Source organism: Bombus affinis, chromosome 6, assembly GCF_024516045.1.
Source record: "Bombus affinis isolate iyBomAffi1 chromosome 6, iyBomAffi1.2, whole genome shotgun sequence".
Lineage (NCBI taxonomy): Eukaryota > Metazoa > Arthropoda > Insecta > Hymenoptera > Apidae > Bombus > Bombus affinis.
This window is the reverse complement of record NC_066349.1, coordinates 13551811-13567296: the sequence shown is the minus strand read 5'-3', so window position 1 is coordinate 13567296 and position 15486 is coordinate 13551811. Positions and strand designations below refer to the sequence as shown.

The 15486-nt window shown below is 37.8% G+C and overlaps 1 protein-coding gene across 3 annotated transcripts in view; it reads right to left on the bottom strand.

The window, feature by feature from the left end:
* Positions 1–2240: 2240 nt before the first annotated feature.
* LOC126917460 (transcriptional regulator Myc-2) overlaps positions 2241–15486 on the bottom strand; it is a 37395-nt gene continuing 24149 nt past the window's right edge. For all 3 annotated transcript variants that reach the window (XM_050724348.1, XM_050724347.1, XM_050724349.1), the window contains exon 3: positions 2241–15029. In XM_050724348.1, the coding sequence (XP_050580305.1) occupies positions 14401–15029 (629 nt within the window). In that variant the 3' untranslated portion in view covers positions 2241–14400. The remainder of the gene's footprint in view (positions 15030–15486) is intronic.

The window sequence follows — 15486 nt, the reverse complement described above, 5'->3', positions numbered from 1 at the left end:
AATTTGCATGAACTAAGTGGAGGCTTGTGTATCTTAACAACGTATAAATTCTAAAGAATCCACTGTTCGAAATACATACCTAAAATTATGATCTTTCTAGACTCTAAATTTAGATGTGCCGCTAAATTTTGCTTTAGAGAATTCAAACGGACAAGATAGAAAGCAGAATGATGATGATACTTGTTGTTATTATCAGGATTATTAGAAAATCCTTCCAAGTCGAATGAAGATTGTAGAAATTTCGGGGACGGTTCGTATTTGAATGCTGTTCTTATAAAAAAGTGAAAACCTGGATAACTGGAAAATTTGAATACTTGAAACTTCGATAATTAAGTAATTCATTTATAAGCTATAATAAATCACGCCAAACTGATTATATAGCGCAAAGATACGTAATACTGACTTACGATTTTGTTTATTATTATGTAGATTCTATTATCCGCTATTCACATTAGCTTCAACTATCTGCTATCTTCTTATTATATAAAACATAGGTCCATTAAATACAAGTTAATTGCGCAAAGTATACGTATGTATGTAAGACGAAAGACAATAGATTCACATTCCTCGGAAGCTGAATCTAAAATTTTAAGAATCAGGGGGAAACGGTGGAACAAAGTTTCCTCGTAGCGGAATCGAGAATCGTCGAGGCGGGCAATTTGATTTATAATCAATTTTACACCCGATAAAGGTTTCCCGACGATTTCGCGTTCAGTCGTCTTTTGTGGAATCCTGGATTACGCGTGGTATTTCGGAGACCCGTTATATATCATTCGCTTTATTAGTCCCGCGGATGCGTGCACGTTGCCTCTGCTTTCCATAATTCTCGCATTTAGCCGCCTAATCGCGGCTGGCCTGTTCGAAATATTCTATTGACGCAACTGCACGGGAACTTTCCACAGGAAGCGCGAACGTTGTGAAGGTAGAAAGAAAGAATGCTAATCGAAATCAACGATCGAGGGCACGAGACACACGGCGTAAAGGAAATAAGACAGGAAGAAGGAAGATTTACAGAAAAAGAACGATCGGCAGAGAATAAATGAGAGGATAACGAGAAAAAAGCGGATTAAAAGGGAAAAGAGCTGAAGAAAAGCGAGCGAGGCGGGGAGCACGCGTTACAAAGGAAAAGAAAAAGGAGGAATAGGAAAATTAGAGAAGGAAAATAGATAGACAGGAAACACACGAAATTATGACAGAAATAAAAAGAGATAAAGTTATCCAGCGATTAAAAAGATTAAATAGGAACAAGGGGTTGCGCGGATGGAACAGAAAGAAGCACGGGGAAAAAATTGAAAGAAGAAAATAAGGGAAAGAGAAACAAAGTGAAAGGGAGTAGACGCGGTGAAACAAAAAGCAAAGTAGAAAGAAAATGGCAGAAAAGGAGAAAATAAAAAGACGGGAGTTCGATGTAAGGGAAGGAACATTGCAAAAAGGCTAAGAAAAAAAGAGAAAACGCGTATCTGATCGGTAGAATGGTTAGTTTTGGTTCGTCCGGAGCGTATAACGCCGCGACTACGGTGGCTTTCTCGTTAAATTTCTGCTTTGGCTTACCTTCTCCCCGGCTCGCTGTTTCGGATGCATCCCAGCCGGCCATTATCTTGCTCTTTATGACGTCGAATTAATTCAACGAGCGAAATAAAGGCTCGTAAAACCGGTGCCGGTCGTCGATCGTACCGTTAATCGCCATAACGTGATATACGGTACGAGTGAAATGAACCGGATGACTGGAATTCGATTATATTCTCGTTTTTTCTTCTTTTTTTTACCGTTCTTTTTTTCCTTATCCGATTTTTGGTTTCGTGCCTCTTTCGACCCCTTCAGCTACCCTCGTTCATAGCATGTCAAAGCATGTATCTTGCCAGACACGTTACTATTACTCGATCTTATGAAAGGAAAATGTCCCCTTGAAGACATAGCCTTATCTGGTTCATAATTTCGTACGATAAGGATGCTTTCGAACATTCTTCTATTGCTTGCGATAAGTCACTGGTTATGAAAGATAGTGATTAGCGAACTATCAGAAATATATGAAACAAATTTTTTTTTATCCCGCAGCAACTTGTAATCTTTAAACCCTAGCCTTATTATTTACTCAATGGCTACACGTTCGAGTTTTCAGAGTGACTAACATAAAGATGATCAAAATATTGTACGTAATTCGATACTAACGATCTTCGATCTTACGAACTAAAGATAGGAATTTGGATATAGGATCGAAGGGTATAAGTAAAAAGTAGCAGTTTCGGATAAATGATAATATTTTTATTGATATAATAAGATATTTCGAAATATAAATGTTGAGGAACTGTTTCATTCTTTTTCCTGAAAAAAAGAAACATCGAAGACTTTCTTTTTGCCTAATTTATCGCAGTTGACCACTAAAGTAACAAAAAACCAAAAATTCCTAATATGCACATCACTCAAACTTATATTGCCGTCGTACAACTTGATTACTAAACGATAACCATCGAGCACGATCTTTATCATTTTGTTGTTCATTTCGACTTAACCAAAAACGATCGTCGACCACCAACAACGCCTGGAAAACGGACGCAATGCCGCTGAGAAAGGAACAAATTTCGCTCGTGTACAATAATATATTTCTATGTCGACGAAAACGGAACCAAAATAAGAAACGAAAACGAAGCGTGTTAGGTACCCGAATGACCTTTTCTATCTCCTTTTCTTTTAAATTTAAGTACAAAACCTATTCTTTCCGTCCATTCTTAGTTTTTTCTTTCGCTATCACACTCTCTCTCTGTAACACTTTTTCCATCACTCACACTCTACAATTTCTTAATACGAATAAGCATATTTTTCTTGTTTCCCTTTTTCACGCTTGTTTCCTACTCTCTCTCTCTCTCTCTTTCTCTCTGTCTGTCTGTTTTTCTCTCTCTCTTGCTTTTCTTTCAGTTTATTTCACCCTTTTTTTTGTTTTTTTTTTTTGTTTCTTTTGTTTTGTATCATTCTTGCTGTACAAAATCCACCCGTCCATCCTACCGAAATGGTGAGGGTTACGTCGTTATATAATATGCAAATAGTAAATAAAGAGATATAAATATTACTTCTAATATTACTATTTAACTTGTGGAATAAATATTCTTTTTTCATTTATTATCTTCTATCTAGTAATGTAGCATATGCCGCATACACGTACACGTGCACCGAGCACACGGAATATCAAATACGCGGGATGCGTATACACATGTACGTGTACACCACTAATCTTGTCATAGTGCTGTCGTATAAACATGTCTTAATTCTTCGCGATGCGCTTCGCTTATCGTTAATAGTTCCATCTTCATTTTCTTTTTCCTTTTCTCCCGGTCAACATGCGTATGTGTATGTGTATGTATGCGTATATATATCTATGTATTATATAAGGTCAATGTTACGTAATTGTACGGGGGTGACTTTTACGTTTCGACGATTCCCCGACAACTTCCGATCTCACAGTACACAACCGGAGGAAGAAAAAAGTGAAAAAAAGAAAAGAGACCGGGGCGGTAATGGGAATACGGATGTTGTCGGGGAACGACAATCACGATCGTTCTCGGTAAAATCGTAAAAATCGTGACGCTCCCTTCCGCTTACTACTAACATTCAACGAATCGCTCGAGGTATAGGTACAAGTGAACTCTTTTTTTTTTTTTTTTGTTTATTTATTTATCCATTTTTAATAAACGAGGTGGGTCCGGTTAACTTCGTCTATTATCCGCGAGATCGGCCGATCACGAATTCTTAAAACGTACGTATGATAAACGTAAAAAGAAATCCAGGAAAGCGTCTCGGTGGAAACGAAACTCGAGAAGCATCCATTACACGCAGATACCTTATCGAATATTATTATCGTTAATAATTAATATTAATATTATCGATAATATATTATATTATTAGATAAAAGGTTATACAGTATATGCTGTTCTATATGCGTATATGATTATTATATAAAATGTATAATATAATATATTATATAATATTATATATTAAATATTATTATCATATAATACAACTACGAGAGAGTAGTACAATCGTTATTTACCGTTAATAGCTTTTAAATAATTATTAACAGTATTGCTCGATAATCGATAATAGAGTAATTAGATAGTTAGTAAGCAAAAATCCTATACGATTATATCTACCTACTGTCTGACACGAACTTTCCACCTGTCCTCTAGCAGGACCAAATCCTCTGTAATATAAAACTCGCGCTCTTCCACCCTCTCAAAGGGAGAACAAAATTTCCACGTTCTTTTTATTAATAAGCGTTTCCTTTAAAAGCGAGATCTCTATCTCATACGGTCGGAACGTAGGGTCCCTCGATTTACACTTTACGCTGTTTCTTATCATCATTATCGTCATCATTTTTTTTTGTCGTTTTGTCCCTTTTTTTGTGTGTGTGTGTTTCTTTAAAATATCATGATTACGTAGAAAGCTTGTGTCGTCGAATGTCGCGAGAATCGAGACGAAATTCCAACGTACGCCACCCCCGGTTTAAAGCGGCTAAGTCTCTGTGGTGCGCGTCCGTCGAATTAAACGCGATCAAAGAAGACGAAGGACGCGCCCTTTTCGGTTTCGATAGAACACGGAACAGATTCGTCGAGTAAGAGCAACGAATAAAATAACGTTGAAATTTATTGCCTCGGTACCGAAGAAAGAAAAGGTGTAATAAAATAAAACAAAATAGAATAGAAAAGATACAAGGCGTCAAAAGACTGAAATATGAAAAAAGAAAATGTGTCTATATTAAGGGAAAAATGATTTCGAGAAACGTCCTTCGTCTTCTTCGTCGCGTAACGACGAACGTAGTTTTCAGTATTTTTTCTTTTCGCTTTTACTTTTTTTTTCTATTTTTCGGGAATCTGGTTTTCTTGCAAAAATAAGAGATTCTATCGGTCTATATCTGTATATAATATATATATATTATATATATAATATAATATAACATGAATATCGCAGTTCAAAAATCTGTGTATGGGGGTTCCCAATTTATTTTCCTTTATGTTTCCTTTACTCCTATTACATCCCGGATTATATATACGATCCCCTCTCGTTACCCCACCCTATACAAGGGGTCATTTCGTTGTCTAGCTCTGGTTACCATCCGCTCGTCGACATAATTAAACCTTTCTGTCTCATTCGCTCCATCTTCTCGTTCGATTTCTGTCATTCTTTCCCATTCACCCCTTCTTTTCGCTCGTGAGACGGTTTCCAGTAGCAACGTCATATAAAAATAAAGGGATAAATAAAAAATATTGTTTTGCTTTGAATAAAAAACCTAATGTTACATTTTAAGTATTCTCGTCGAGAACCGAACCCCTCCCCCTCCCCTGAAAAAATGGATTCGTCACGCGCAACCAGAATTTTCTCTTCATCCCTCTCTTTCGTTCTCTCTGACGCACGTTCTTACCTTTAAAAATATTAAAGGTCTGATACAATGTGATACACGGTTTCTTAATAGCAAACTATATGTACTTTACTTATACACATACATAAAATACTCCATCTCAGAATCGTCCAGTCTCACTCTGGTATTTTACCATTCGTTCTCTTCCACACATACACACACACACGCACGCACGCACGCTGATTCAATCACTGATTCACTCATTTGCTTTTACTATTCAGTTTTTTCTAATTGTTTTTTCCTGTTTTCTACACATTCGTATCGACATACTTGCGCACAGCGGTAAAGTCGTTCTTGTGGCATTGTTTATGCGTGCATTGCAAAAATAATGAGCGAACGTGACGTTTACCACACGTCATAAATCAAACGAAACAAAAAATATGATATAAAACGAGGGAAAAAATAAACAAAGAGAACACGGGAGAAAAGATAGAATGCGTAATCGTGCAAGCACGATATCGTTGCATTTGGAGGAGGGGACGTTCTCTGCATGTATGCACGTATTTTATAATTAACGACTGCACTGCACGCGTGTATATGTAAAAAAATTTACAAAAAGGAAACACCGTGGACGCGAGATTCGCTGGATCCGAGCGAACGCGCAAATTCAATTATTCTAATTCTTCTCATGCGTGTGTATCTCGAATTGTTAAAATAAAATGAAAGAATAAAAGGAGAAAAACGAAAAAAGAAAATACAACATATTTGTTCCTGGCGCAGAACGCAGAACTCTATTTCGGAGGCGAATCTCATGCGCCACGTCGAGTCGTTATTATACAATGATAACAGTATTATAATAGTATATAATTGCCTTATCCTTTCTTAAGCTACAGCTACGTCGATGCGCGTCGCTTACAAACGCATAATGTTTCGTACACAACACCTTTCCTTTACACAATTAACTATTATTATTATTTTTAATGTCTATGTGGCTAGCAGGTACGTTTGCACTCTTCAAAATCGCCGTAAAAGATCGGGGGAACGTGTTCTTTTCTCGCAACATTTTTCCTTCTCCTAGATTATTTCATAATATTTAAAAATGCTGAATAAATTCTATTACTAGTACTCGGCCCCTCTCCCGATACGTTTGTTTCAAATTCACCGAAAATATCGTTCTCGCGACATCTGTCATTTCACTCTCAGGCTTCCGATGACTGTTAACGATTTGCGATATGTCGCGGGGGATTGCATAAAATTTTTCGAAAATTTCGAACAACGTGCCTTGATCTCTAAAGTTTTCGACCCCGGCTCGTCCCGGAACGCATGATCAAGAAACGCGCGTAAAAATTCACACCGACATTCGAAACGATGGAACCTGAACCCCGCGGATAAACGCGCAAATATCTTTATGTAAAATCACGAAGACGTATATAATATTAATATTTCCTTTTAATATACATACATATTTATATCTTATATATAAGAAAAGAAACGGAGGAAAATAGCTCTCCGTTCCTCGAAGCCTCAATCAACGCGTGTACCCGGTCGGCTATCGTCCCGAACGACAATTCAAAGGATAAAAAGCGTCGCATGGACTAACCAGGGAGGAAAATCGTGAAGCAGGGAAAAAGAGAGATCGAAAACGAGAAAAAAAGCACGTTTCCACGATCCAACAGCAAGGGTCACTCTCTGAGCAATTTTCGAAGAAATGTCTTTGTCGAGAGAAGGCCTAGAGATATTTTCTAGTCGATCGAAGGGAGAAACGAAAAAAATATACATATATACATATGTATATATATATATGTATATCTATGGTGAAAAACAAAAAAGATATGGAAGAATAAAACTAAATAAAAGAACAGGAAAAAGGGAAAGGAAGGAGAAAGCGTGTACAACGAGAACCAACCCTAGTAAAAGGCGTCCCTTGTATTTTGAGCTACATGTTCGAATAAATATTAAGAAAGAAAGAAAAAACAGGAAAGTTAGTCGTTCTTTTCTAACTAATGGACAGTCTAAACGCATCGGACTAAATTCGGCTAAAATAACGCTCGGTTAAATCTGCAACTATGATACCTCTTTCTTCCTTTTCCTTTCTCTCGATCCACTTTCCCTTCTCTCATAATTTGGCACAATATAAAGAACTCACAGGTCGGACACACGAGCAAAAGTCGAGAAAAAAGAAAGCAGAGAGCTGCTATAAAACGGGGATTCGCTATTATTTAGCGTGACGAGAAGGCTACCGTCTTGTGAAGGCGAAATCTATTGCGAGGTATGTATATTATACATAATGCTATATATATATATATATAGTTGAGTTTCATTTCGTCGCATCAAACTAACGAATTTCTCATCTTCGTTAAAAGCGGAAGAACTTCAGAACCGTGGCCGATATAATGCTATACTATTCTTTTTCCCTTTTTTGTCTGTCGTCCTATTTCGTTATTCGATCAGTGGCAATTCGCGCATACGCAATGCATACGCGTGTCCAATTCAAAACGCGCGTCCAATTTAAAACGCGCGCCCAATTTAAAACGCGCGCCCAATTCAAAACGCGCGCCCAATTCAAAATGCGGGCCCCCTTCGACGAAACTTTGACGCGCAGAGGAAGAGGAACGTTATATTTCCTTCTTCTTTACTCCATTCCCTGATTCTCTCTTATGTACACGTAAAATACATGTTGTCGTACGAAAAGATTCCCAGAGACCAAATTTGTTTTTTACTTTTCTTAATACGGTTAAAAATTAAGGCGCCTCTTATTATTATCCTGAGTATGCGAACAACGTTGTTTTCGTTAACTAATCCACTTCGTTCGTTTATAAAAAACATTTGCTCCATGTTTTATTTTTATCTTCTCCCTCCATTCTAATGTTTGTTAGTCTTTTTGTTTTGTTATTGTGTTTCTACCCGGTAATAATATAATATAATAATAGTTCCTGTAATCGCGTAAATCTTCTTTTTTAATAATTATCGTCATTGCGATCGCAGGGTTAAACGTATAAAAAATCTGTCAAAAATAGTACGGGAGCTACGCCTAGAAAATGTCGCGGGTGTAAGAACGTCGAAACTGTGATTCGATTTGTAAGGCCTTTGTGCATATTTCGTTCGGTATTCAAATATTATCTCGTTTTTTCCTACGATGAGTCGCTAGTCATATTTCCCTACATAAAAACTTTCTTTTCTTTTTCTTTTATCTTTTATTTTTCGACGAGTAAAGTCACGTCGTCGGTCATTATGTATGTAAAGCGTACAGGTAAAAATGTTTTCTTCAACTATCTTTACAGATAGATATTCATAAAACTAGACTTCAACGTTTATCGTACTCGTTCCGATACTCATTTCGAGAAATCTCTTCTGAAAGACACGCGAAGGATCTCGTATGTCTTTCATACTCGGAGCAACAATTAAAAAGAACGCGATTGAACCGCTCGAGAACGAAAGAAACAAGGGATTTCCAGTCAAGTCCCTTCGACTACCCTTCGAAACGAACTCCTCGACGTTATTGAATCCACACCACCCTCTTCTACTTTTATATACGCCAGCCGAAAAAAATGCGTTCCACCCGTGGTTCCGAACTGCATTATTACTGCGATTAATATGTACCTATATAAATTTGAAGCACTTGGGTTGCGATTCAGGTTTCAGGTCGTATCGTCGATTAGTCTTTAATTAACCTGTATTCGTATGCGTGTATAGATGATTGCCGCGTGTCTCGTATGCGATCTGTCCGTACATGTATATGCGCTATTTGCACGGTATTATTAGGTGTGGTGTATAAAATGTATATGTGTATATGCGTGCGTATACACGCGTGTTAGCGATCGTATATTACAACGCTAAGTGAGGAATGACGAATACGTCGAAACATTATTTCCGGATGCACGTGCACACGCTTTCGGACATAGATTCCCAAAGAGGCCGATCTCTTTACGTCTTCGCATTTCGTACGTGTCCGTCCTGTGTCGGTCAATCAGTTCTACCCCCTCGAGTCCCACCCGAACACGCTGTCATCGCGACTTTTCAATCCCTCTTTAATTTTCGTCCGGCATTGTAGAGAGAGAGCGTGCGTTCTTCTCACTGGCAGCCCACTCTCCTCTCCGAGTATATCCGCCGTTCACGATATTAACTCGTTCGTAGTCGCGCGTGTATACACACGCGTAATGTATAATACGTACGCGAAGGTGTGGTCATTAGAATATTTGCGTGTAATACAAATTGTGTATGTTTGTAATATGTATGGGAGAGGGAGTATATGTATATATGGTACGCGTGTGTATATCGTGTGTACATAAAGGTACGTATGCATGTACGTATATGTGAAAAAAGCTTATCTACCGAAAGATTGTTTCTTCCAGTCGTTGCTATAACTTCTCCGTTTACCATTTCTTATTTCTTTATATATATATTTTTTTTTACCATTTTCTATTTCTTTCAATATAGCCCGTAAAAAGTATGTATATAAACGAATACTGTTACCTACAATTGTAATGAACACATTATTTTGCCTTTTCTATATTTTCTTTTATCTCCCCTCGCGAGGGCACTGCACTCGCTCCTCTCTCTATAAACACGTCTTCCGGTATATTTCCGCGATCGGCCGCGACAACGATGTATTTTTTTCTTTCTCTCATGCGCGTCCGTATATTACTAATATTTTAATCCTCCTGATTTCTTTCCATTTTCTTTTCTTCTCTGTTTATTACAGTATACATAGACATATATTTATATATATTTTTTCATCGTAATATATAATATAATATAATCCCTACCATAATATATCTTTTTTTCTCATCTCTGTTGCCGATCATCTAAATCTAAATCGTCGCCAAACAACGTAATCTAATTATATAGATCGCGCGTCCGCAATCAATTGAACATTACACGAACGATCCAGTTTCTCATCGTCCGTGTGATAAAATATCCATCTTTCCTTTTTCTTCTTCTCTAAAACTCCGTCGTTATTATTATCATCATCATACGATATATTTTATGTATTGCTAGGAAAAACTTGTTAACTAAAACAAGTAACAATTATAATTATAAGTTATCATAATGTTGATAATGAAACATATTAATAATGATAATAATAGTAATAGTAGTAGTAGTAGTAGTAGTAGTAGTAGTAGTAGTAGTAGTAGTAGTAGTAGTAGTAGTAGTAGTAGTAATAGTAGTAGTATTAGATGTAGTAGTAGTATTAGTAGTAGTAGCAGTATTAGTAGTAGTAGTAGCAGTAGTAGTAGTAGTAGTAGTAGTAGCAGCAGTAGTAGTAATAGTAGTAGTAGCAGCAGTAGTAGTAATAGTAGTAGTAGTAGTAGTAGTAGTAGTAGTAGTAATAGTAGTAGTAATAGTAGTAGTGGTAGCAATAGTATTAGTATTAGTGGTAGTAGTAGTAGCGTAGTAGTAGTAGTAGTAGTAGTAGTAGTAGTAGTAGTAGTAGTAGTAGTAGTAGTGTAGGAATAGTAGTAGTAGTAGTGTAGGAATAGTAGTAGTAGTAGTAGTAGTAGTAGTAGTAGTAGTAGTAGTAATAGTAGTAGTAGCAGCAGCAGCAGTAGTAGTAGTAGTAATAATAATAATAATAATGGTAATAATGGTAATAATAATAATAATAATAATAATAATAATAATAATAATAATAATAATAATAATAATAATAATAATCAGTAGTAGTAGTAGTAGTAGTATTATTATTCTTCTCCCACCCAAGCTTTGTCCCTCCCTCTCGATCTATTTTTCTTTCTCTCTACCTTACGTACTTACACGCTTCAGCATCTATAATTTGCAATGTACATGCATACATGGCTATGTATTATTTATGCATGTTTATATATTGTCCTATATATGTATGTACATTATTTACACGCGTTTAAAAAGCGTATTCCGCACGGATCTTAATCAGATAAAAAAGATTTCCTTCATGTTATAAAACCGTGTGTTGCCGTTCAGCATCCACCTTAGCGAACGTGTACCGTGTACGAACGAAAACAAGAAGTCCTAAAGACAAAAAGAAATGAAAACATGCTAATCGAGGTTAGTTTTCTCTTCAACCTTTACAATCTCTTGGTAGCGCGAGATCTGACGTCTCTTCCTTTCCAACTCGACGTTTCTTAGCCGTAGAAAAGCTTCGAAAACGAGCACAGATATCGGATCGATCGTTTGTATTATAAAAACGAGAAATAATAGAAAAGAAGAAAGTGAACAATTCGATCCTTAGTCTCGAGTTTTTAACGCCCTGTCTACTTCTTTCTCGGATAAACTAGATACCGATGATCGTTTAACAACAAAATAACGATCTACCACGAAGGTAATATTCTTTCGTGTCTCTTATTGCACCAGTTTAAAGAGTTCTATACACTCGCATATAAAAACTGAACACACGTGAATAGGCGCTCACCCACGAAGATCGGTGTGCTTGGTCGATCTCCGTGGCGTGTTTATCTGCGCGAAATATCGGCGGAAAGAAGGAAACAGAGGCGTGAAGAAAAGGACGGAAACTACCATTTACGAGATTTTTGCCGCGTTTGTATCCGTTTTGCGCCATAACCGGATTAGAAGAACGAGGAAGAAGGTAGACAAAAGACAGACAGGACTTCGACTCGAAACCCGAACTTCGCTAATATCGTTACGCGTACCGAAATGATCCGAAATGAAGATGCATCTGATGTATTCGTAACAAAAACAGAATATGTGTGTGTGTGTGTAAGGTACCCGGACTAAATTTCTAATATTACCTCTTTGTAGTATGCGTGTATGTCTATGACTTTCTCTATGTGCCCTACGGTACATACATAACGCGTATGTACTACGTGCAAACTGTCACTACCTACACGTTTTGTGACTCATACGATCTTTCACCTACTTGCAAGATTCCCAGAATACAATCACTCTACTATAGAACGCGTTTAGATTCATGCTAGCGAAGGCGTGAAACGTCGAAAAACGTAAAGATCGCACAGCGATCATCAATCGAGCGGTAAGTAACTACTATTAGCGACGCCGTTAAAAAAAAAAAAAAAAAAAACAACGCGAGATTGCAATGGAGAAAACAATGAAATTCGATAAGGAAGATATTTGTGAATAGGTATTGTTAACAGACCAGTCATCTATGGTTTTTCTTTTTCCATGTTGAATGGCATTGTCGAACACGCGTTTCCTACCCGTAACGAGAAACACGCCTCTCTTTGGAACACGTTCATCGGGATTTCGGGATCTCGACGGTTTTGCTCGATCATATGAGATAATATTAATGAGACTTGCTATAATTTCTACCTTGAAATCTTTCAAATTACGTGAAATTGCGAGGATTGCGAGGAATATAACAGTTCTGAAGTCACACGCGTAATTCGTGTCTTGCACTCGTTCAATTACCAAAACTCGTTCGATAATGCGTGAATCTGTACGAATTTCGATTCGATCGAATGACAATACCAGTACCGTAATTATAAGGCGAATATCTTGTGCAAGTTTAAATGACAACCTGTCAAACTACAGGTTTATCTCGACTATTCGATACAAAGTCGCTGATGTAAAAAGCAAGCAGCATCACGAGCAGCTATTTCTTTCGTATCTTTATTGCGATTTATCGATACGAGTTTTGGAAAAAGAATCTGCGTGTGCTTCCCACTCTTCATTCTTTTCTATATTATTCTTTTTCTCGTTCATTTCCTAAAAATGAAAGATATACCTAGAAACCGGTTCAGCTTTGAAATACGTCCTAAGACCAGTTAGTTCGGAACCGGTGCAACTAACGTCGGATAACGTTCGATAATAAGCCTCGTTTCCCTCCGTCGTACATGGATTTCGCATCGCAGAACGAAATTCCAAACAACGACGAGATATCGAACGATTCGAGGCCGATTCGAAATCCAATACAATCGAGACTATTATTAATAACAATCGTAGTCTTGTTCATTTTTGGCTTCTCTCGTCGGATTTGTCTCGACTCGCCTAAATGCATGTTTTACGTGAAAAAGAAAAACTCGTGCGTATACGAGCGTGTTATACAAAACGTGCAGAAACGCGCAAAAAATGCGTGATAAATAGCGGACTGCGTGGCCGTCGTTCGATCTCGTCGAACGTTTCGAATATCTTCATGAACTTAAAACATTTTCTCTAAAATATATAAAACATTCTCCAGCTCGGAAACCGGTCTTAGTCGATAATCTTATAACGCGTTAAGATGACACTGATCGAGAGTTCGAAGGATAAAAAATGGAATTGACGCTATTCGCGGCGATTCAGCCTCGTAAATCGTGCATTTTTCTTAATGTAATATATGTGTGTGTGTGTGTGTGTATTAACAAAAAAAGAGAGAGAAAAAAAACAAAAAACTGAAGATTTATTGTCGATAACGTTTTCTCTCTAAACTAGCTAAACTCAATTTTGCGTTCTCATAGATAACTTCGTGAATTTGGCCAAAGTAATCTACGATCAATTCCCTGCCTCTCTTTAGTAATTTGCCATTCGAAGTATCTTTCCTGTAAATATACATAATACGTATAAATATTCTTTTCGAAGCTGTTTGCATCGGTTCATTCGATTTCTTCCAGCACTTGATGCCGATTCGACGCGAACGGTATTCCTTCTTCGTTCTCGATACGCATTCACCCTTCATCCACCCTTCGATTCTCCCTTCGGCCTAACTTTCTCTTTGTTCTTACACAAGAGTCTATACATATATATACTTGCTTCTTCTTCTGGTAAAACAGATTTAAAAAAATTCGGTTTACCCATATCCACCCAAGTGAATCACAGAACCACAACACAGTGTTTTTTCTCTCGTCAATAATCGGACCAGGCTGTTCTATGACTCTTCAAACAGCGCACTTCTGACTCTGCCGAACACACTGTTTGAAGTGCCTTCTTTCCCCTCGTCCGTCGTGCGACCGAAAGTAGATATCCAGATCCAAACAGACAAGGCAGGTGGCCTTTTTCGAAACGCCGAGTGAAGATTTGTCGCTGATCCACCAGAGTATCAAAAAGTTGGATTCTACGACGCTGCGAGCAAGGTATTTTCTTTGTCGTGTTGGAGTAAATCCGACACGATCAGAGTCTCTCCCTTAGCGCGTCATGGCGAGACTCCTCCTTAGATAACTGAGCGATGCTCGAAGCTTCTCCTGTTCCCGCCTCAATTCCGCCACCTTAGCTAATCTGGTTTCTTCGTTCTCGACCAACGTAGCACAATATAAACACGCTTGCCTGAGAATCGCGACTTTCGGTGCCTTATCCTTTTTCTCAACAGCTGGCACGAGAACGCGTAGCTCTTCGAACGCATTTCGTAACTCTATCCGCCTTTGACGTTCCATGTTGTTGTGCTCTCTCCTCTTCTCAGTGTCTAATTCATCGTCCGAGGAACTTCTCGATGTGGTTGACCTCAGCGAAGGCGAAGATAATATGGACGTAGACGATGATATGGACGTAGACGATGACATGGTGCGTCCTACCTTGTTTCTCCTCTGACAGGTCCTGTGACGAGCTCGTTTCGCTGGCTTCTGCTCGGGCTGGGCAGCTCTTTTCCGTGCTGGATTCGAGGGAGGTCGACCACGAGGTCTCGAACCTGGTGGTTTCTCTTTGAACGCGGTGTTAACTGTTAATTGGAAGTGCTGCTGATCGGCCAAGCTTGGATTCGTTGGTAAAACCGCTGGTCTGCACGGTTTATCGAAGCTTACCACATCGATCTCTTCCTCCTCTGTAACAGGCAGAAGAAGAATTTTTATGGTTATTCCGACGAACGTAACTTGTCCAGATAATCGAAACCAGATATATAGATTAAATATATCAGATACGTTGAAATTAACGATTTAAACTGTTGGGACGAACGAATATCTCTCATCTGATATCTATTCGTATTTTAGTCTATCGTAGTCATATTGTAGCTTCATACGATGAACTATTTAGATGTAGATACTAAAACATAAATTGTTACAATTGGCTTTTTTCATCATCTCCTGATAGCTACTATTGACTGTTTCGACATTTTAACTGTGAAGTCTGTTATTATTAGGTTCTTTCGTTTCATAAGGTAATAATAGATGAACAACAATTTCTGTTTTATATTATTGAATTAGATATGATCCATTTCGTACTATTTCTATTATTACGTTCGTGCATAATTCAATAAACTAATATAAAATAAAAAATATTGT